The sequence below is a fragment of the Diadema setosum genome, chromosome 19, assembly GCF_964275005.1.
Source record: "Diadema setosum chromosome 19, eeDiaSeto1, whole genome shotgun sequence".
Taxonomy (NCBI): domain Eukaryota; kingdom Metazoa; phylum Echinodermata; class Echinoidea; order Diadematoida; family Diadematidae; genus Diadema; species Diadema setosum.
Window position 1 is genome coordinate 2,920,651 of NC_092703.1, and position 24,389 is coordinate 2,945,039.

Below are 24,389 nucleotides of genomic sequence, written 5' to 3' on the forward strand. Positions count from 1 at the left end.
TGAGAAATTCCTCAGTCTGCAGTAGCACATATATGTATTATGTAGAATTATTCTGTGTGGAGTAATCATGTGTGTTTGGGTGTGTGTATATGTGTTTGCACTTGTGTGTGACTGTTTTATGCAGGAAGCACTATGGGAAAAATGCATGCTCAGATTCTTTACAAGTACGATATCCCCAAGGTTGATTGAAGATTCTTATCCAAATGAGAGTCATAAAGCGTATCAAATGTTTCTAAGGATTGCCTGATTGTATAGCAACACAATCCTGCATTGCCTCTTTCTCTCTCTGTCTCTCTATTATTTCTACATTTTCTTCCCATCTCTTTCCACCTGCTCTCTCTGTATCCCTGTGTACTTTCTCTATCAAAACAGACCTGATAAATTCTACCAAAATTTCTTTTGGTTTGACTCATGCTAACATGTTTGTAGCATGAAGGGGAAAAAAAGAAGAAGTCAAGAATATCAATATGTAATATTCTCTCAGTGTCTCTGTTTTAAATTTTTACAGGTAAAAATTCCCTTCAGAAAATTTTGGACCATGGGGTTAGAAGTCAAAGGTCAAATGAAAATGGCAACATTACACTTATTCTCTCCATCTCATTTTCCCCTACAGTTGGAATTTTACAACAGAGATGCTGTGGATCAGAACTTTGAGAAGAACTCCTCCAAGCGTCTCTCCAAGCGAGAAAAGAGGGAACTGAAGAAGGAGAGGAAAGCTGCGCAGCTGAAGGTGAGAAGTCACATAAAATTGGGAGTTCTGCGACCGGGTATTAGCCCCTGGGAGGTGGTCAGAATCTGAACTTAAAGGGATAGTATAGTTTTGGTGGAGATGGGAATTCAGGTTTTAATTATTTGCAAAATAATTTGAAACCACTTATATCAAATATCAAAGAGCATATGATTCTAAAGACGAATTCAAAGTTTATTTAATGAAAAATCAGCTTTTAAATGGCTGAGATTTACTATCCAAAAACAGAGATAAACAAAGCAAACTGGTGGTGATGAAAGGTGAGTCCCACCTTTTACATGAACCTGTCTGTTTTTGGATATCTCAGCCATTTCAAAACCAATTTTCATCAAATAAACTTTTGATTTCTTTTAGGATTGTATGCTCTGTAATAATAATATTTCTACAATGTATAGTTTCTAATTATCTCACAAAAAGTTAAAACCTGAATCCCTATCTGGACCAAAACTATATCATTCCTTTAAGCAGAGATACATTTGTAGCTCCTGGAAAATGAACTTTGAGCCCATGTAAACTTTTCAGATCCAGGCTTTGCTGCATTTTAAGAATTGCTCCATCTGACTTTAAGCCATGTTGCTTTTTTAACCTGATCCCTCTGACAACAAAATATGAATCCAAATTTAGCTTGACTTGCAACGATGTGGAATCCAGTATATCGGGACTAAATGTGACTCTCTCTCTCTTTTTTTTTATTTATGTAATTTTTTTTTTATGCTCCATATTTGTCAAGTCACCTTAAAGACAGAGAAATGCAGACATGCTACATGTGTAGCTATAATGTTATGCCAAAGAAATGAAATGCACATTGAAGTTTTGAGACATATTTAGCCTCACTTGTCGTTTAGTGCATATTGTTAGTCATGTTGGTATTGTCCATGAATTTACTCTTTGCTCATGTATTTCAACTTTCAGGGATAAGGCAGCCATATGTAGACCTTGCATCCATCTTTGTATACATTTTTTGTATCCATTAAGAGAGAAAATTAGAATTTTTGCATGAATAATTTTTCTGTCCTTGCCACATGCAAGAAGTGAAAAACGTTTTTGGTCTGTCGTATATTGAAAGGGTGAAACCAAGGCGTACGATGCCCTCGCGAAGTCAAACTTCACACGCACCATCTCTAACCCAGAGAATGTTTTACGACGCAAGAGGCAGCAGAAACAGGACCAGCTTGAGAAATACAAGAACCGCCCTCTGTCTGGTAAGAGCACCATACAATGGGATCATTCACACTTTGAGTAAAATACCGTGTGAAATACCTTGTGAAAACCGTGGTAATTGTGGGGGGGGGGGGATAAAGCAAACCGGTCTATTTCCATCCTTGATTTGATTAATCAGCCTAAGAATAGGATACCTTTGTCAAAAAAAAAACATATTATAAGTGATAATGGTTTAAAAAAACAGCAACAATGAAGAAAAAGACAAGTATCATATTCTGCATTCTGGTCTATTTCCATCCTTGATTTGAACATTCAGCCTAAGAATGGGATATTAAACTTTGTCTAGAAGAGCAAGTCGAATGCCAAACTGTCTACACAACATTTCTGCTTGAGTTATTGCAAATTTGTATGGAATCATGATATTTCCCCACAGACTGTTCTGTTCATTGGTTTTGGGTTGTTCATGTACTGTTCATTCAATTTGAGCATAAGACATGTATGCCTCAATCTCTGTAGATTTTTAAGGTAGCATTTACTTGAATCAGACTGTTGGCATATGATGTAGCTGATAAGTCAAGCTAATCAAGTATTTCTAGTCACATTGATTGCAGTAGTATTAAAGACAGAATCACAAGAGGTTGCATGTTGTAATCATGTCTCATTTATTCATTGCATTTGCCCCATTCATAGCCAAGTCATATATGTGACAGTTTTTGCCTTCACCAGTAAATTTTTTGCCATCTCCTATTGACAGGAGGTACCTTCAAGGTCTACGCCCACTCTACCTTCCCTGAGGTTCCCTACAAGACTCTCCTCGTCTCCGTCAACACCATGGCTGGCGAGATTGTCCGGGAGGCTCTCGAGAAATTTGGCGCTGTCAAGGCAAACCCTGCCGAATTCTGCCTCGCCAAGGTACTTTATTGAAGGCATGGTAGCGTGGGGAATATTGGTGGTCCGAGTGTATTAATCTTTATTCGCTAATGTTCGGTTTCTTTTATGTTCTGACATCAATTTTGTTTTGTTAAGGCAGCATTTTGTGTAAATTTGTATTTCCTTGTTCCCGTAAGTTATCGTATTTGATTAACGTATGCTTGTACATGTATATGTACTGTTTATGCTGGTTATGTAACAGCGCCATGAGCGTCATTTTTGATGGACTTCACCACTTTATAAGAGGCCACTATTATTATCATTATTATCATCCACCGGGGTACATTGGAAATACCATGAATAGGACCTGTCACTGAATATGTGATTCAAAGCGTACGCTCCGTCAGTATCAGTCGACTTTATTCAAGACTCTTCGGCACTTTGTTTACTTACATAGAAATCAAAGATAAAGCTGTACACAACTCATTACGGGGATAATTCAATATATCCCAGCTGGACCAGCCTTAATACCACTCCATGAATCTATGTTTCTCAGAGTAATTAGGACACACAGAGTAAAGTACATTTGTATTACAAGTTTTCAACTCTAACATGACATTAAATTCAGTAAAACATTACATGAAGTAAAACATTACAAGTTTTCAACTCTAAACATTACGTTAAATTAAGTATAAACACCAGATTAGTTTTCAAGTCATAATTTTTTGTAATGAGAAAAGCCTTCATTGATAATCCCAATTACTTCTCTTCATTCCCTGTCAGGTCGTGGTGCCACCAGGTCGCAGCATTGAGGATTATGGGAAGGAGAACTTCCAGGAGGCCCTGCTGGACGAAGACGAATATCCGATGGACGCTGTCCTGAGATGGCCGGAGAACAGGGGTAAGAGATCCATGTAGAATTGTCAGCATACTTGCCAACTAATAAGATTTTATCAGATTCAGTAAGATTTTTTACATTAAAAATAGCAAAATAAGATTTTAAAAAAAATATTTAGATATACCTTTCATGTGTATTTTCTGAAGATTTGACTGAAAGTAAGATTTTTAACTTCAGTTTGCATATAAAATAAGATTTTTGCAATCCATGAGTAAGATATTTCATCTTGCAATGTTGGCAGGTATGGGTCAGTGGCTTCTTCCTGAGTCCCATTTCATAAAAGATGTTAGGATGGCAACTCTTGCTGGAATGGCAACTTCCAATAGCAACAGCCAATCAGGAACCTGGATTCTTGTTGTCACTATATGACAATTGCCATTCCAGCAAGAGTTGCTATCATATCAACTTTTTTATGAAATGGGGCCCAGGAGACATATATATCCCTTGTTTTTATGACAGACTTTTACAAGGCCATTATAAATCTTAACATGGACAGTCCCCCCCCCCCCCCCCCACCATAAAGCACAAAATGCCATCTGCACCTATATGCTTCACAAGATTGAATGATTTTGAAATGGATTTGAATCTTTTTTCGTAAGAAGTGTCATCCTTTTACCTTTACAGGTGAACTGTGCTTTGAGCTGAAGCAGAAATCGAGCGACCACCAGCCGCGCCTGAAGCGACCCAACAGGAAGGCAGATGGCGTCCCTCAGAGCCCCAACAGCCTTCCACCAGACAGACTCCCCTACTTCCTTGAACTCAATAATGGTGAGCCAGAAGTGTATTATAATTAATGAATTATGACCAATAAAACAAAACAAACACAAGAGCATGAATAAAAGAATATAAATAAGACATTGACTTAGATGTAGAACAAAAACTGAAGTAAGACATTCATACAAAAAGACATGTATAAAGATGTTTAAACAAAATTGCCTGGAAGAACTAAAAGTCTTTGTATCAAATGAGTGAGAAGTTAGTCACAGCTTCATTGTGCATTACCAGATGGAGGGAATTGTGAAAGATTTTGGGAGTATGTTTCTCCATGCTGCTAAACGTAAACCATTCCAGGAGTGTACACATGTTAAAGGGATGGTATAGTATCGGTGGACGTGAAGATTGGTCTTTTAACCCTAACTAGGCCGGGCTATTTAGGTAGATGATGCGGCCGGGGGGGGGGGGGGGGGGGGCTCCCAGGCTCCCCACTCCAGATCTCAGCCGTCGACCACGCAATCACGACGAAAATTGGCACACACATTGCCTATGACGTAATCTAAAGTACCATGAAGTTAATTTTAAAAAAAGATAAATCATTTATGCTAAATTACGCTAATTTATGCATAATGATGCATGAAATCAGACAATTTGGTATAAATCACTACATGAAGCTTAAAACAGGCACATTTTTTGTGTAAATATTCTTTTTAGTGTCCTTAGCAAATGTAAGAGAAAAATAATTGTGCAGTCAGAAAAAATTTCTTCAGTATTTTATTGTCTTTTTAATTTCTTATGTATTTCTCTGTTTTGTCGACTTTATGTTTTTCATTGTTTTTTTGATGGAATTTGTCCGCGACATTGTTCCGAACAAGAAAATATGTTATTTATTGATTTTACGCAATAAAACCCCCAAATAATCATGCTTTTATGAAATTTGCCTGTAAACACAGTTTGCATTGAGATTGTACACGAATTCACGTTTCTGAGCAATTTTTGGTCTCACATGCACGCACATATTTATGCGCAACGTCGGAACCGCGTGCCTGGGCATCACAGATTTGGTGTCAAAAGATGCGGGAGACTCGAATGAAAAAAGTCATGAAACGTCGCGGCGATAGCTTTTCGCGGTAGCGATACATCGCGCGAAACGTCGAGGGGGGGCCTCAGAGGCCCCCCCACCCGGCCTAGTTAGGGTTAACTTTTTGCGAGATACCAAGAAACTACTTGTGAAATAGTATAGAGCTTACCATTCAAAGCGGAATTCATAGTTTATTTGATGTAAAATTGGTTTTGGAATGGCTAAGATATCCAAAAACAAAGTAAAACAAAGCGATCATAATAAAAGTTGGGTCCCACCTTTTATTAGGATTGCTTTGTTTTGGGTATCTCAGCCATTTCAAAACCAATTTTCAGTAAATAAACATTGATTTCCTCTTGGAATTACATGCTCTTTCATATTTCATAGGAGGTTTCTCATTATCTCACCCAAAAATGTTAGAAACCTAAAGTAAGGTTTCAACCAAATCTATACAATCCCTTTAAGCATGAATACACACTAGTGATGGATGTCCTTGTTTCTGAATAGCTACCCCAAGCAGTCACAACATGTACTTGTAACTTTATGTATGTTACACATTTTGGGCTGTGTCTTTACTGTCGTAATTCAGTTCTAAGGGGATGTTTACCGCTACAATTTGTAGAGTATGCATGTACAGCCTCATTGTTCTATCACATGTAGTTAAAATAGCAGTTTTGAAACTACCTGCATTTTCAGAGAAATGTCTGCATTCAGAGGCCTCTATGCTGTACTGTATGCACATGCTTCTATGCTAATTGTTTAGTGATACCACTTGCTAAGTGAGCATACATGTACATCCTGTAGAACGTGCAGGTGATATGGAAGGTGCACCCTAATGCCATTTGCAGGAATTTTCAGACACTTTCTAGTTGTAAACCAATGCATGATGACATAATGCCACTCCTTTGTGAGTGACAGTACTACTGAACACACTGACCACTGACCCACTGACCATGGTGGTTGACCTGCAGATGGAACCGACGTCATTGACTACAAGCCCAAGCACTATCGCCTCCAGATGGATGTCACAGAAGTGGGTAGCCAGCGAGACCCACATATGGGCGGACCTTACTTACAGGTGAGCCAATAGAGATCCTGGACCAGTGGTTATTACTTGGGTATTAAAGCCCCTGGCTTCAAGCATCAATCGTGTCAGTAGTGCTGACATGGAAACACTCTACTTATCATGGTTTTCAGTAGTCACAAGTTCAAGAGGTGTCTGGCATCTGGTTTGAAATGCACAAACCATTTGGGTGAGAAACCATGATCTAAAGTTAAAAAAAAAAAAAAAAGAACAAACAAGAAGAAGAAAAGGATGGCATCCCTCCCGGGACATCAAAATGTCACTTTGCACTTTGTCGTAATGCCTTGCTGTGTAGCTAGACATGAGAGTTCAGTTTTGGAAAGAAATGGAATGTCCGTGAATGTAGTAAGGACTGAAAGATATTTACAATTGCCAGGAGATCCTGTTGTAGGATGTAGTATTTCCAGGTTGGTTTAGCATCGCAGTGATACTTCTTCACTTTGGACCTTGGCTCCATGGCTTTGACCAAAATGTTTCTTGCATAAAAAACATATACCATCCTTGTCAATGGTATTGGCTGAAGAGTGATAACAGTATGATAGATAACCATTATTCTCCGACAGACTTCCTATGGGGAATAGTATACTGGCATGTAGCGAGACATTTAGTGATCTATGTACAATATGGGATTGTATGCTGTAAGGAGTCTATTTCAAATTTTGATTGAGGTTTTGAAGACGTGTATATCAAAGGAATTTCTTGCTGTTTTTTATGGTTCGTAGACGATCTGATATTAGCAGCAAAAGATGTATCAACCCTTTGCGTACCACATTGATTTCCCATCCATGAGTATGTTTGTGAAATTTTTGTACATTCAAGTTACCGGCACAGAAAGGGATAACAGGTTTCGGAAGTTGGGAGAAATTGAATCTGTACACTATATTCAGGGTGGAAACTAAACCCCAGAGTCCTGATTACTCCTCCAGCTTGTGGCACAAGACATCCATCCTCGTCACTGTGTGGTGGCGAAGATGGAGGGCATCGTCACGGTGACACCATCCACTGCCGAGGCGGAGATCTACGTCGATGGGGAGCGCATCTTTGAGACCACCATCCTCCAGCACGGAGCCGTCGTGCAGTTTGGTCGCCAGTACACCTTCAGGTTCTGTGACCCGCAAGTGGAAGATCCTGTGAGTTGGCCTTTACATTGAGTTATCACCTTATGTTTCCCTTGCCGTGGTTCTTTTACCATCAACAGGGCTCTATATTTGCAGTGGCTCGGTGGCCTGGGGCCACTAAAAATTGATGTCAGGCCACCAACTTTCCAAAGGGCTATCCTTCAGTGATCCAATTTGGCAGCTTAAATCAAAAATGACATTTCATATTTCCTTATATTTCAAACCGCTACATTTCCTTTTTCAGGCCACCAAAGTAATAATGAAAAACATCAATGTTTTTTAGAGTCCCACACGGGCCACCAGATAAAAATGTTAATGTGCCCTACATCAAAGACCCACTGACATGATTGTTGGAGAGCTTTAATCTTTTTCTTGGTATAGTGCAAGTGAAGGTATTATAAAGTACAATGTGTACTGAAATACAGCTTTTCATAAATCATGTTTGGAGCCTTATCGGTATCCAGGGAACAGGACAGACATGCATTTGTTGTTGTTGTTATGTAATCCATCATTTGCATGAGTTGAATGGAAATCTCATGTATGTATGGTGTTGGGAAAGGGGAGTTGCCCCCTGCCCCCATCCTGACTGTACTTAAACCCTCAGCAGCATCTTTTTCAGAGTGAATGCGCACAAAGGACATAAAACTAAACATGTATTTATAGCTTGATTGCGTGAATACTTTAGAATGGTTGATTATACTCAGGTCCAATGGATTACACAATCTTTCATTTGTTTGATTCGCCATGTCTTCTCACTAATCCATGTCCCGTTTCTTCTCTGCTTAGGACTGGGAAGACAGGAATGCATCACATGTGGAGACAACATTTGATGCTGATGGCAGCATCGAGACGTACAATAGCAAACAGGAGAAGGTAATTCCCTCCCCCTCCCCTGCTGTCTAATTCTATATACTCATTTGTCTTTCTATCTGTCTATTAATCTTAGATTCTGTCCATCTATATATTTTTGTTATCTTTTTTTATCTATCTTTCAAGCAATGTGTTGTATCTATCTTTCCATCTGATTGTCTGGATAGCTTATCACTGGTGGGTCAACAAAACCTTATATCTCAAAAAGTCAAGTGTTCAGGAGAGCCAGAAAATATGGCAGCCAAAGCTCTATATCAAATGGGAGAGCCTTTGATTTCACATGCTGTGATCGCTTATTTTGGGGTAAGACAGCTAGGATTCGAACAAGATGTCACTTCACTGATTACATGACAATTAATCCAATAAAGTGATTTTCACCAAAATTTAAGATACAAGGTCTCTTTACAGTAGCAATTTGTCTGTCCATCTACCTGTCTGTCTGTGTCTGTTCAGTTCTCTCTTGTGACACACCCTTGCACTTGTTTCATTCTTCCTTATTTTAAATAGATAGATAGATAGATAGATAGATAGATAGATAGATAGATAGATAGATAGATAGATAGATAGATAGATAGATAGATAGACAGATAATAGGTAGATAGATAGATAGCTAGGTAGATAGATAGATAGATAGATAGATAGATAGATAGATAGATAGATAGGCAGATAGGTGGAGAGAGCCAGAGGAAGAGAGAAAGTGTGTGCGTGTGAAAACAGCAACAGAAAAAGAAAAATTAACAAAATTGTCACCCAAAGAAACTTTTATCTAAGTGACTTTATTGCTCAGATCAGTATTGTTGTGAGTCCAAATGTGTCAATGTTTTGTTCTTTTGTATGTAGTCCTGAGTGTTATTCTATATCTGTAACTAGAGCACTGGAACTGTGTCGTACAAGAGCATGTTTATGTAATTTGTGTCCAAACCAAGGGTGTGCTAAAGTAGTTAACCTGGTTTCTTTGTCGTATGTCCATTTTTAGGAATTATCCCGTTTCCTGATGTTTATAAATAGTGACAAGAGTGGAGAGATTATTATGTTGTAGCTGAATGCTGTTGGGTATTAATAGACTACTGGCTCTGATATCCCATACCGCATGATCACATGTGTATCTCACCTGATATACAATTTTTGCACATTTGAATGGGGAGATTTGGCTTGTGATGCTTGAATCTACAGTGAAATGTTATATCTTTGTCCTAACTTCAAGGTTAGTAGCTACATTTGCACTGATCAAATTCTGGAGTGTGCTCAGTATTGCAAGTCCAAATTTTCTCATAATATGTAACCCTGCATTTTTATCCCTTTCTCCTTTGAACTTTCTGACAAGTTACATCAGTGCAGCTACCCTAGAAACAGGGAGCAAATTTGTAAAAGAGTTCACTTGTCACACACTAAAAAGTTTGACATCTTACCGGCATTTTAACCATACATATACATGATGATCATCGACAGCAAAGCCTATCACTCAAGGTTATAGCTTTTTGTGGCAGAAAAAAAAAAATTGCTTTAGTGCTTTATAATACTAATTTAGACCCAGAGAAAAATGTGCATGCTTTAAACCTATTGTATGCAGTGTACTCCTGCTCTTCTAATGGCCCTATAGTGAGTACTGTTCATTCAGACATTAAAGGGATCGCATAGTTTTGGTTGAGACCTAATTTCAGGTTTCTAACATTTTGGGGTGAGATAATGAGAAACCTCTTGTGAAATATGAAAGAGCATGTAATTCTATGAGGAATTCAACGTTTATTTGATGAAAATTGGTTTTGAAATGGCTGAGATATAAAAAAAGAGCGATTCTAATAAAGTGTGGGACCCACACTTTATTACGATCGTTTTGTTTTACTTTGTTTTTGGATGTTTCAGTCATTCCAAACCCGATTTTCATCAAATAAACATTGAATTCCTCTTAAAATGGTATGTTCTGTACTGTATCATAAGTGTTTTCTTGGTATCTCGCAAAAAGTTAAAAGCCCAATTCTCATCTCTACCAATACTGTACTATCCCTTTAAACCTCATGAGTGTTTGCATGTGTAACAGTTGTGGGATAGTGTTTAATGGAAATGTATGGGACTTTTATACCAACACTAAATCGTTCTACATAGACAAAACAACAACAAATATACACATCCCCTAAATATTTCTTCGAAGTAGGCAGAATTGAAAATTTCACTCTTTTGATTTTTAAGAAGAGAGAAACTAATAGAAAAACTAAGAATATGTTAGATTTGATTGATATTGTCTACAAAAAGCTCACCAGTAGGCCTGGTGGTAAAGACAAGGGGAGGTGGAATCTTTAATCTTAATCGCACTTTACAAAGGCATCTTCATATGGGGGGAAAAGGAAATTCAAAGAATTCTTGCATATATAACATCATCAAAAAACTAGCTATCATCACCGGAGCAAAAAGTTGACATAGGTCCTTCTGACGCTAAATGATGTTGTCAGATAAAATAAAATTCAAACTACAGAGCCCAGGAGAAGAGGATTCTACCCTAACTTTGAGATCAAAGGTTCTAGGCATGAAATAGGAACACTTGCTAGCTAGGAGTGGTCAAAAAGAACCTGATACATTTGCACATCAATTAGTCCACAACGTCCAAGGTACCTCTGGCTAACTTCAAATCGGTCCACCACTCCTAACTTTCTATATTCTATTTACTAAACCACCTTCATGTGTGTAATGATATAAAGCAGATCTCTCAATCATTCTGAATTTGGAGGAAAGAATCTGAATTTTGACCATTCCCAGCTGTTATTTCAATTGGAGTTTCTTTTATTACACACTCTTGTAAAAATTGTTCTTTCTTTCCTACTTTTGAGCCAAACCATCCCTATTTTTCAGTCACAAAGGTGGGGAAATCTGAGAAAGTAGAACAGAAAGAGAAAAGAAAAATACGGGGAGAGGCAGAAGTAGAGTATGATGCGAATTGAAGAGACAATAAATACTTGCTCAATTTTAGGAATACTAGACCAGTTTTCCTCTAATCACATAAGCCTCCTCCTCAGATTCTACTTCAACCTAACCCATTAACCCTCCCTATCCGTGACCTAACACACACGTGTCCACAGATATTCACTCGAAGCACTACGTACACTGTTGAGACCACTTTTGGTGCCAACGGTCACATAGCGACGCATTCAGCGCCCCTAGCAGAGGTTAGTGCAGCATGGATCAGATGGAGAAGGGTGCCAACTCGGACCCCGTCTCCGACGTATTTTTCTGGTTTGCGTCACCATGGCAACTGCCTGCATCCATCTTTCAAAATATGCACTCAAAATGAATAAGATGAATCCAAAAAAAGGATAGCTCTGTGATCACCCTATTATCCCATCATTGACTTGAGTATCCTCATCTCTAATGCACAATCCAGTATCATCATCCTTTAATTGCCTTGCGCTCCTGTCTTGAATGTGTCACTGCATGGTTGGCATGGTAACAGTTAGACAACCTGTGTGCTTGTACTTCACTGCATTATCTGGCCTGGTGCATTATTGTCCCTCCCTCACCTTGTAAGCAAGAGAATGCAAGTGCGCCCTCGTTTGTCCACGTTCATACTCAAAACATGCACATAAGCATCTAGCAATGAAGAGTATTTTGATAATGCACTTTACTTTAATGCATGTTCACCTATAGCTTTGATTTAATAATCATATTAATGTGAAAGGAGTTTGTCTCTAAAGATCAAGATACTGGTATGGTATCACGGGGGGAGGCTAGGGGAGGATTGGGGTTGGTAGAGGTGAAGGAACCAAACTACACTTCTTATGTATTACTTAAAATTAATTCAGAGCTCTTTTCACCTCTTCACATTCTTACTCGAGAATTACTGCTGTTATTGTTGCATTAGATCAATAACAGAGTATCCAAGTCTTTCCAAATCTGCAAGATATATTTTATCTACCTTTTATCTACCTCTCATCTATCTCTCATCTATCTCTTATCCATCTCTAATCTATCTCTTATCTATCTCTCATCTATCTCTCATCTATCTCTTATCCATCTCTAATCTATCTCTTATCTATCTCTTATCTATTTCTTATATATCTCTTATCTATCTCTTATATATCTCACATCTATCATCTATCTCTATCTCTTTGTGTCCTGAGAAGAGGATTAAACAGTCCTTCCCAGATATGGGAATAACTTTATACCTGTTATTATGCCTGTTATGTAATTATCTCTTCTTTTCTCTGCACTACAGTTCATTTATGATACCCGTGTTTTGCCACATCCGTGCATGTTTTCTCACAGTATTTATCCAGCAGCTCATTGTATTCTGCTCATTTTAGAAGGTGATTCACTTCTTGTGTGGGCTTTTTAATGGAGGAAAAGATATTCATGAACCAAGCCAACACCTCGTGTTGATAATGTACTGTTAAATCTCTCACCCTCTCTCTCCTCCCCCTCCCCCCCCCCCCCCAGTTTTCTTCTTTCATTCTTGTTATGCCACCCAGTTGAGTGGTAATACTATGATTTGCAAATGTCATACAAACTGACACTGTTATTTTGACTTTTGCAAGAATCTCACTTTGGTCTCTCAGCATAATTATCTACCCTATTTGTATTAAACTCTAGTACTGTTGTAAATCAATTGACAAAAAGATGTCCAGAGGTAGAAACTATTGTGTGCTCCTGTGCAAACTTTGTCCAAAACAAAATTGTGCCTAGGTGTAGGAATGGTGAGTCAGTGTCGGTGGAAATGGCCATGCTTTTTTGTTTGATGGCAAATGGTAATAGATAGATAAGAATATCTCAGACAAGATAAAGAAAAGAGTATGAATCTTTCTTCCACTGATACACACACATGGCAGGTGTACAGAAATTGGCCTCACAGCACCTCAAATTGCAGTTAAATCTTCTTATTTCTGTTGGGGCAGACTTGTTCTAAGGCTAACACCTTAGCGAATGAGTAGGTTTTCATGTGCTCTCCATGCTACTTATATACTCTCATATATTCTCACAAGTGCACACTTGTAGTGATAATGTTTGTGTGATACACACTATATGTCTGTTCATATAGTCTCATTACAATACCCCCAGTGTGTTTATGATAGACCATTCAAACACAAAGGTCATACAGTTATTTGCATTACCGGTACTCTGTCCCCATGTTCTTATTTGCAGTATGGGGATGCACATGAACTGAAGAGTATATTTTGCATCTATTGTTGGTGTCCATTGATCTCTTGGAAAACAAGTGATGATCAAATAATTGAAGATTTTCAGTTTACAGTAAAAGGAGGAATGTTTGTGTGCATTTTAATTTTGCGAGAGCCAAGATTCGCGAAATTAAAACACACACGAAAGTTCTTCTCTATGCTATACGCATTGAATGTTCAAGGCAGTTCGCGAAAATTTCATGCCGCAAAAATACTGTGTTTTATTAGTAATTCAATGGGGAAAGAGTGAGGGTGCTAAGTGATAAATTCGGGTTGAGAATAAACACCGGCAGATGTAGGGATACCATGGAGTAGAAAGGCATGCCCGACTAGTAAGGATATATTTGAGAATTCCTGTAACGTCTTGTGTACAGCTTTATCACTGATCTATGTCTAGGAACATCCATCTGAAGAATTTTGACTGAAGTGGACCAATACTGATGCACATATGCTTCAATGCATGCATTCGCTGACCAGGGCTATCCATGATGTACCCCAGTGGGCAGCGAATGAATCGGGCCACAGATGAATCCCACTTTACAAGGTCTTTAAAATTTGTGCTCATGCTCAATACCCAAACCTGTCTTGTCATTTTGCAGGTCCGTGATCCCAACACTGAAGTTCTGCCACTGAGTCTGGAGTTCAGAGATACAGGTGAGTGATACAGAACATTCAGGCAATCCTTGACAATATCAATTGAATTTGATGGCCTGCAGTAACCTCCAGCCCAGTAAATGTCTTGTTTTCATATACCTCCACCCAACATGGTGCTGGAGGCATTATTGTTATAGCCTTTTTATATGGAAAGCAGTGTTATAGGGTAATGTGATGAGGTGTGTGTTAGGTGGACAATTGATTATTGAGTGGTGAGCGAAGACACTGCAGAATTGTATGAATTTCCCCTCTGTGGTCAACACAATTTTGAGAAAAGCATCTTTGAAGTTAGAACTTTGACTTTTTAATGTTGGTGGGTACAAGCTGAAGGAGATATGCATGGTTTTAAAAAAAAAAGAGTTTTAGAGTCTGTAAGATAGACCAGATTGTTTCCAGCATTTCTATTTACGGTACCAATCAATTTCCTTTCATTTGTCCTGTGTCCATCAGCCGAGGAGATTTTCTTCAAGACTGTAGTACACGATGTGAACGGTGCCCAGCTGTACTTCAAGCTTGCTCCCACCTACGCCCTCTACCTGGCCTGCCGGTACCGCCTCTCCAAGCTCTACCGGCCAGAAATGGGCCCGACAGAGCGGGCCCAGCGCCTCTCTGCCTTCCTCAACAAGATGGCTGACATCATTGACCGGACAGTTGAGGTATGGCAACCACCTTCATCACTTCTAATAGGGGAGGTGTTATGCAAACTGACTGAAGTCTCTGTACCGTAATTGGTAGCCCTCTCTTGCAAACCGTCCCAATATACATAAAACTGTCTGCTTTGTGTACCATTTGATGTTGACACAGCTTCTGTGTAATATTTCATTTAAATCATTCTGGTGTTTGATATTGATAGGGAGAGAGATTTAATTGTGGAATAATTTTTACATTTTGTGTAGTTCTTCTGGATGTTTTCCACTTCCCTCAATTAGTTCAATTTGTTCAATTTATGACACAATGCTTCTACTGCACCAAAATCACACAACTGATGCTTTCATCTGGCCATCCTTTGGAGGCCATCATTTGGCATGAAATTAATATTGTATGGAAATTCCAATAGTCCTTTTTATATGGTGATGGAGTGCATCGTGTACCAATATGAAAAAAACAATTTGCACAAAATTGCTTCTGATCTGCGTTTGCAGGAGGATTCCCAAGTGGCTGGCGCCCTCACGTTCTGGTTGGCCAACGTCTCGGAGCTCCTTCACTTCATCCAGCAGGACCGTGACATCGGTGGCATCTCCCACGACGCCCAAGACATCCTCCAGTCTTGCATCCAGAACACCTTCAGGTGAGGAGGAGGGATGAGGGGTCACCCAGTGTCGTCATGGTTACCATACTCTCTGCATGTAGCTGACATACGTGCAGCCTTCACACTAACTATGTCATTGTCTGTAGATGTTGATGTTGCATTCTGATATGCATTGTTTAAAATTTGATTGTGGTGGTGATGATGGTGGTGGTGATGATGATGATGATAATGGTAATGTTGATGATGAAGATAATGTTTGTGATGATGATGACTATGATATTGAAGATGGTTGTTAGGCTGTGGATGAGGAGGAGGAGGATATCTTTCCATTGTATATGGAATGCCTCTTTGAAAGAGGGGTGGATTTCTTGGACATGATGATAGTGTTGAGATGCAAGCAGATTGTCCAGTAGTTTTTATCTCTTTTGGTGTTCGTTGTCATAATCAAGCGTGAAGTCATGTCCTTCTGCATGACACCTAAAAATATGTTTGTACTCATTCTCTTTGTCAAAATGCACCACTGGACTGTGTTTTTCACCCCACAGACATCTTGTGCGTGCCATGCAGATTGAGCTGAACAAGAACCTTTCTGCTTTCCTGGATCCCAGCGACGAGGCAGATATGGAGCGGGACTTTTCAGCAGGTAAGTCATGTGACACCTGGGCTAAGTCACGTGACACCAGGGCCCTGTTTCATGAAGCTGTTCGTAAGGTTATGAACAACTTACAAGCCACTGGTGATCAGTTCTGATGTGCTATACCATTGAAATTCTGGTAAGTATAGCACATCAGAACTGATTACCAGTCGCTCGTATGTTTGTAACTTTACGAACAGCTTTATGAAACAGGGCCCTGGGCTGTAGTTTGCCCTACCAGTTTGAAAGGAAGAATGATGAATGTTTATTTTGGGATATTCATTGACCCGTTGAGGATGGACTGATTTTGCTTCAACACGCATTTCCCATAGACACTTGGTGGAGTATACTTGGGACTCATCCTCAACAGCTGAAAGCAGTTATTGCAAAAGTTTATATTAACACAATTTTTTTCTTTTTTTTAAAGAGAAATGTAATCAGGCAGACATTCCCTGAACCTTCAAGTTTTTTGTCAGGTTTCTTTGTTCTGGTGAACACAAAGAGTATGAAATGGGAGTAACTTGGAGCAGAAACATTGCTACAAAACAGGAAAATCAAGACTGGTGTTACTGGCAAAGGGAAAGTCAAGAGCTCATAAATTAGCTACTCTTACATGATACATTTTGTATATTGACAATATAAGCAGTTTTCTTTTTCATTTATTGATATACTACATGACACCTCATCATCTTGAGATTCCTAAGGCTAGAGACTGTAGACATGATTCAGAATTTGAGGTCGTTGTATACATTTTTCTATCGTACATCATTTTTGTTGGATTTCTCATCAAATTTCTTGCGATTTCTCTTAATTGGGTACCCTCTGGTAAATTTGGTAAAATCAATTCTTACCAGCACTGCAATGAGGCAAAGAGTACTGTACTAAACAGCCACATCTCTGGTGAAGTTCAAAATCTCCTGGTAGCAGATTGTTAGCACTCTGGCAATGAAATGCCAAGACAAACTACTCTGTCCCCCATGATGGGTACAAGATAGGTGCTCCTCTACTTGTATTGGGGAGGCTAGCTTTGAACGACACATACACACTTTGTATGATGTATCCGAGACATATAGCTCCACTGAGCCACAGTGGTCCATGCTTCCAGGACTCACTCTCATCCTACTCCTTTGCTTTAAATCATGACAGAACTCATGTCATCACATCAAGGCAACCATCTTCCTCACTGTGAAAATGACTTTCTGTGTCACCTTGTCTTTTGCACGTCATTTAAAGGTCACTTGCATTGTGACAACTTGGTTTAGTACTCGTTTTCCATCTTTTCTGTGTGTGTGTGTGTGTGTGTGTGTGTTTTCTTTTTTATCGTCAGAATGTTCTGGATCCTTATTCTTGATCCCATCATTGACTTTGATTTGAGATAACACAGACTCTAGAATGGCAGTTTGTGTTGTGTTGTGTTTTCAAGTAAAGTCTCCACAGTCTGTCTGACAGGAGTTTCTATCATGTATCAGTGAGCATTTTGACACAAGAACATCATTCAGCCATATGTTGCATCCTGCATGATATGAGGTCATCCAAACTCTGTTACTCTGCATACAAATCGGATTTTGTTTAGATTACTGTTATGCCTGATTGCATGGTGTATCATAGACAACTTTCATCTGCTCACTGATTTATTTCAGTCTAGAAAACTTTCTGGGATTGATTCTTGACCCAAGCAACTGTTGAAAGAGGGGGAGGGGATGGGGAATTCAGTTAATGGGGAAAAACGTTCAATATAGAACCACACTAGTTATTAATTTAACATCATATCTACCTGAAGAGAAAAGGCTTATATTTCTAATTGCCAATGTAATTATCATTTTGGGACTTACCATGAAACCCAAAGAGAGAATGGTAGGGGATTCAGTTTGATTGAAAAATAAAACATTGAGTATCAAGTAAAAGTCATTATCAATTTACCGTTATATGTGTACATGAAAGATAGGGGAATAAGTTTATAAACTGGTTTATTTAGGAATGTTGTTTGTCCATTATTTGCTCTAAGTACTGGAAATTTTCTTCAGTTTTTGTTGAAACTTTTGAGCAGTTCCTTTGTGCGTATCACAACGTGTTGCTACTAACACTAACTAACAGACATCAGCAGATAGGTTATCCAAGAACTCAATTTCTGCACATATACAAGATAAAAATGTGACAGTTTTTTTGAGCATGTCCACTTTTTTGGCCAATAATGAAGACAGAGCTGTAATTTTATTCTGTTTATCTCAAAAGCGATATATGAGAATATGTGAGGAACATTTTGTTATTTAGTGCACATTTATTTACAAAGAACAGTATAACCAGAGTGCCACGGATTTGTGAACATTTGTTGATTACTCATGATAAAGTGTTTGTAAGAGTTTGGGGATTGAGGGCAGCACGGGCCAGATATGACATTGAGTGTCCGACTGAATCTTCCCGTTTGACCCGTCCAGACGAGGATTCAAAGAGTGTTGAGAGTGGGCGTTGGATGAGACCGCCGTCGAGCAGCCCCATGAGTGGACGGCCAACAATAGGTAGGCACCAATTAACCCCACCCCGTGTCACTTTTAGTATCCATAGCAACTCACTCATCTCCCTGTATCCATGGCAACACAGCTCCATCCCCATCGCACCTCCTCAACATCCATACGCATGCATGCCTTCACAGTCTAACCACAGCGAACTTCATTCCTGTAACTGTACACCACTGTCTGGAATGTCTCGGTCCATTCTGTCCCATACTTGTCACTAGCCATCCATGACACATAGTCTACTGATACCTGGGTATTTTATGTCAGGAGTCTTGCAGTGTTATTAACTTTGCCTCGGCAAAGAATGAGGGTGACAGGCATGAGTAGAATCTGACCCCGAGGCCAAAACCAGTGCTACGTGTACTTCTATTAGTTTCCACTTGAATACCTTGCTTTTTTCGCTATAACTAAACCATGCATGCATTTCACATCTGCTACAGTGTAGTTGCCAAGTGTTGCCAAACTTTACAAGTAGAGTTAGTCAAGCTATAAGATTGCACCTCCTACATTCTTATTGTTTGCCTGTGACTGATGTCAAATAGAATTTGTATTTTTTTGAAAGAGAATGATGTGTAGTACTCGGAGAAGCACTTTCAGTAGAAATGCTTGCTTTTCGCTAGCTATAGTACTGCCTTTTGCATAGGCTTTGTGTATTCACTCTGGCTACAGAATTGGGTGCAGTTGTGAATGCTGTCCCAGATAGAGATGCGTGTAGGACAAATGCTCCTTGCCAATCCAGGCAGAATTGTTCCTTTGCCAGTAGAGTAGTGCTGTTCAAATACTGCGGTAGCGTTGATTAACTGAAATTTTCCATTGATGAAGATGATTGCGATGTTATTTTGAACTGGCGACTAACAACACATGGCGAAGGAGAGATTTCTGTATATATAATGTTGGTATACTCTTACAGAATGCTTTCTTCTCTTATAGTCTGTTAATCAGACCTGTCCAGTAATTTTTGTATGGGTGACCACAGCATGAAATGTAGTTGCTGCTAATGCATGTAAGACAATTCTGTAGATGCACCATTCTGTAGATGCAGTAGTAATTAGTATGTACGTGTAGTTGTCCCTTTGTGCCAGTAACCGTCTCTCTTAGTTCCACAATTAAAAGCAAAACTTGATGGTTGAAATCATCCTTGTCTCCTTCTTGCATTGGCCTGGATTTTGCATCACAAGGACATACATTGTAGTCCATGTTCTTGTTCTGTGTTTTTTTTTTCTCTCTCTCTCTCTCATTTCATGTTGGAAAATTACTCTTAAGCTGCTGCAGACACTTCATACTTGAGTGCAGTTGCTACTAGAGAGAGAGAAAAAAAAAGGGAAAGATCATCTTTGTTTGCTTATGAAACTATGATAATTAATGGAAAAAATGAAAAAAAAAAAAACATGTGACATACAGCCAGGCTTTTGCAAGTGTAGATTTTAAAAGTCTCATCCCCAACCCTTTTGTTTATGGTCCATGTGCAAGTATACAAGATGCATATTTATTGGTCACCTTTGAGAACAGTTTGACACTGATAGTGATATGCACTGATTCCTCGTATTATAAAGTATACATTTTTTGGTATTTAAGAATTGCAGCATACTTTATCAAGAAACCAAAAAAAAAAAAAAGTTGAAAGAGCCGTCAGAGAAGTGCATTGCCCCCATATTGTCAAGAGAAAGATAGATTAAATGAATGAATGCATGAGGAAAGATATGGTTCCGTACTAGGAGATGCTTTATTTTTCTTTGTGGTGCTCTCCACTTTCGCACAATGATATGTATACCAATGATGGTCATTGCTGTAATGTAGGTTTGGACAATTTTTATATTTTTTTTTCTCTCTTTTTTTTTTCGAGGCATATTTTTTTCTTCATGTAAAATGAACATGGGAATACAGATAACTGCATTTTAGGGCTGTTTGTTTAAACTTTGATATTTATATTAAGTAGGGTACAACTTGTATCAAGACATGTAGAAGATACATGCTGTCCTGTAATCACAAAGAAGGCATCTGGGACTTTATTTCTTGTAATGTTTGAGTAATTTGGTTGTTCGATTTGTCTCTTATAGTGATTTTCCCTTCTTGGTCATACTCGGACCTAGATGACATATGATGTCTTTCTTCCCCATGCTTGTGACAAAAATGGAATTTTAGAACATCATCACTGTACAAAGTCAGGTTAAGCTTATGTTAGGGATACACTTCTATCTGTTTAACACTGTCATTATGAGTGCTGATATACAGTTGTACCCTGTATTTTCTGCTACCAGTTACATATATTGAAAGGATAAGACTGCATTCAGTATATATCTATAGATGAAAAATTTCATAGTGACAAAATACTCGATGGAAGAAGAGGAACAACAAAAGATTTATAGTTATTTTTACCTAGAGGAGCCTATAATTTTCACTGTAATAGTTTATATGATGAGATGATACTTTTTTTTCCTTTAAATAGGGAGATAGTAAATTCCTTGTGCTAAGAAGGGATGACTAATGTCTGTACTAAAAGGGGATGGTAAATTCCTATTGCCATGAATTCTCTAATAGTATGTCTACAATATTCAATTCAACATCAGTCGTTGTTTTTCATCCTTGTGCTCTCTGCAGGCGACGTCCTCCAGATCCTGTCGTCAGCGATGACGCTGCTGCGCGTCTGCCGTGTCAACGCCGCCCTCACCATCCAGCTCTTCTCCCAGCTCTTCCACTTCATCAGCGCCAGCCTCTTCAACCGGCTGGTGACCTCGCCCCGCCACGCCGGCCTCTGCACCCAGGACTGGGGCCGCCGCCTCATGCGCCGCCTGGCCCGCGTGGACGCCTGGGCCGAGAAGCAGGGCCTGGAGCTGGCCGCAGAGGCCCACCTGGAGAAACTGAAGCAGGTGCCCATGTCTATCCATGTTTTCTCTCCTGATCAAAGAGGAGAACACCACCCTGAATATTAGTCTGTATGACTAGAAGCAGAAAATCAGGAACAGGACAGTGAAATTTTGAGCAATTTCCAGTCACAACTAAGAAATAAAAAGTGAAAGAATCCTTGTAGTATTTGAGGCAACAGATTTGGGCAGGTTATTTTGAGTGCATTATTTGTAGAGGTGCAAAAATCTAGTGAGTTAAAGTATTTTCATAACTTTGGAAACATTGTAATTCATCAGACTCTGTAGGACAAAGTGTACTTCCTTGGCATTCGTGTGATGATCTGTTTAAGTCATTTATCAAGTACACTGTATACTCTAATATTCTGTGTAGGATCAATGCATGCTTTGTAAGCTTCATGAACTAGGGCATTTCAAACTTGCACACTTAAATGAGTGATTATGATTGCACCATTACTTCATTTTTGTCATGAATTGATCTCAGTGTGGAAGAAATTCCCCAAGAAATAATGGATACTACAGTTGTAGGTGAATCCAACTTATAATAGCTTGTTCAGAAGTTCTTTATCATTGCTATTGTGAGACTATTTTTGATTTGTCAATATATTCATTCATTCTCCACTTATTTCATTCTCTCGTTTATCCATCCATCAACATATTTTCTTATTTGTGAACATTTTTATTCATTGAATCCTTGACAGGCCCTGGAGCTTTTGATCACCCCCAAGGAGAACTCCACCCAGCTGAACGCTGCCATCTCTGGTAGCTGGAAACTGAACACCCGCCAGCTGAAAGCACTCCTTGATAATTACATCCCTCCCAAGGGAGCCATCGAGATCCCCCCTGAAGCCATTGCTAAGGTAATACCATGGAAACGAGCATCCAGTACCCTTTAATTTTTGTTCACTCCCCCCATACCCGACTATATGGATTTCATTATCAAATAAGTTATTTTGTAATTTGCCCATAGCAATGTGGAGCATAGCATCCCTTTGTGAGTTGAGTGTATCTAATGAATTGTTTTGTACTCAACAAAAGTTAAACATTTAGGGATATGCAGAACCTAGTATAATGTACTGAGGTCGTCATAACACCTGTTCTTGTTGATTACATCAGGTACATGGAATACAGTATAGGTGACTGGTCATTTGCTACTATGTCAGGCAAGTTTGATAGATTGTTGAAACCCGATTGTCCCCTAGGCAACCGCCAACGCTGCATCCCCAGAGGAGGTACAGGCACAGCAGGAGGGGCGTCCCATTCTTCTGGAAGAGGAGCGAGAGCTGCGTGTGGCGGCCTTCCTCCCCGAAGACGGCTACTCCAGTGACATCGTCAAAGGCATCCCTAATGGACTGAGGGAGTTCCTCAACCCACTGGTGCAGGCTGGTGAGTTTCTGAACCCTTTCTGTACCAGAGCGTATTGACAGGGACACAATACTATGGGGTGTTTTTACCTCCGCCAAGGGAGGAGGTTCTGTTTTCATTACCGTTAGTTTGTTTGTCCGTATGCAAAATAACTTAAAAAGTTGTGCACACATTTGGATGAAACGTGCAGGAAAGGTTGAGGATGACACAAGGAACAGATGATTAAATTTTAGTAATGATCAAGCATTTTTTGTAGATTTAATGAAGGATTTTTGGTGTTTTGGCATGTAGGGTCATTGAACTTGGTAGTTCAAGCTGCGTATTTTTGAGGTTGTCATACGCGCACTGGAGTGCGTGCTCTAGTTTCTGTCCAGGACGAGGCGCGCTGCGCGCTGGCATTGATGACGTAACAAAAGGTTTCTGTATTGGGAACTCATAGTGCTTCTCTAGCTTGTTTTTTGTTTTTTGTTTTCTTTTTTATTGTGCCAATTCACACTCTAAGCACTGAAACCCCCAGAGCTTCTGGGTGTTTGGGATATCAATGTATTGATGCGATCTGTGGGTCCTACAACTTTCCCATAAATGTGCATTCATGCAGGTCACAGGTCAGTACACAGAATGCAAATTACCCAAAGACAAACAGATATTGACTCAGGTCTCCTGTATCTTTCATTGCGCATACCATAGTTATGGGTAAACTCGGCCTAGCTGATAAACTCGGCCACTTGCAAAGTGCGTGCTGGGGACAGAGTTTACCCGCTAGGCTGAGTTTACCCACAACTATGGATATGAGAAGATATCTTGACAAGTAAGCTGTTTTGTTCCAGTGTTCTCAAACCAACATTAGTAGTATTGCCTGCACAAAAGAATCCCATCATTATTGTTCTAATAATGTGAATAAAAGTAAAATCTCGTGTTTAGAATGAACAATAACTTTCACACTCTTGCTATCAAGCCTTCACTGATTGTGTAGCCATTAAAGCCATCCCTCCCTTGCTTTTCATGAAGAGAAAAACAGAGATTCATAAGGATCCAACAGCGTAAATGCAGCTTCTTTTTATCCCACCCAGCACAAGTTCGCCTGACTCCCCACCCCAAGGCCAATGGGACATGGACTGTCCACATGTACGGCAACCAGCCCTCCATTCTGGAACCACAGTCTCCAGAGTCTCCACAACCTCCTTCCAAGCCACACATAGAGGTAAAGACCGAAAGTCAGTGACTAGATGCTCCATGTCACCCCACAGCTGCCACGTAGAAGTTCTGGGCCCTGTTTTATCAAAAGATATAATCAATTATAAATTTCCTTATCACACAGGCTGCCTGAGACTTACCATAGAAATCAACTCTGTAATCCGTTATAACTCTTTATAAAACAGGTCCCCGCTGAATGACGATGGTGACACA

General features: G+C 39.4%; 1 protein-coding gene across 1 annotated transcript in view; it reads left to right on the plus strand.

The window, feature by feature from the left end:
• LOC140242792 (uncharacterized) overlaps positions 1-24,389 on the plus strand; it is a 71,706-nt gene that overhangs the window by 33,719 nt on the left and 13,598 nt on the right. The window contains exons 4-21 of the mRNA XM_072322549.1: positions 614-730; positions 1,815-1,950; positions 2,664-2,821; positions 3,563-3,680; positions 4,302-4,445; positions 6,444-6,550; positions 7,483-7,686; positions 8,461-8,547; positions 11,616-11,702; positions 14,306-14,360; positions 14,811-15,016; positions 15,503-15,648; positions 16,155-16,252; positions 18,679-18,759; positions 21,355-21,623; positions 22,319-22,477; positions 22,820-23,003; positions 24,053-24,183. Coding sequence (XP_072178650.1) covers positions 614-730; positions 1,815-1,950; positions 2,664-2,821; positions 3,563-3,680; positions 4,302-4,445; positions 6,444-6,550; positions 7,483-7,686; positions 8,461-8,547; positions 11,616-11,702; positions 14,306-14,360; positions 14,811-15,016; positions 15,503-15,648; positions 16,155-16,252; positions 18,679-18,759; positions 21,355-21,623; positions 22,319-22,477; positions 22,820-23,003; positions 24,053-24,183 — 2,487 coding nt within the window. The remainder of the gene's footprint in view (positions 1-613; positions 731-1,814; positions 1,951-2,663; positions 2,822-3,562; positions 3,681-4,301; positions 4,446-6,443; positions 6,551-7,482; positions 7,687-8,460; positions 8,548-11,615; positions 11,703-14,305; positions 14,361-14,810; positions 15,017-15,502; positions 15,649-16,154; positions 16,253-18,678; positions 18,760-21,354; positions 21,624-22,318; positions 22,478-22,819; positions 23,004-24,052; positions 24,184-24,389) is intronic.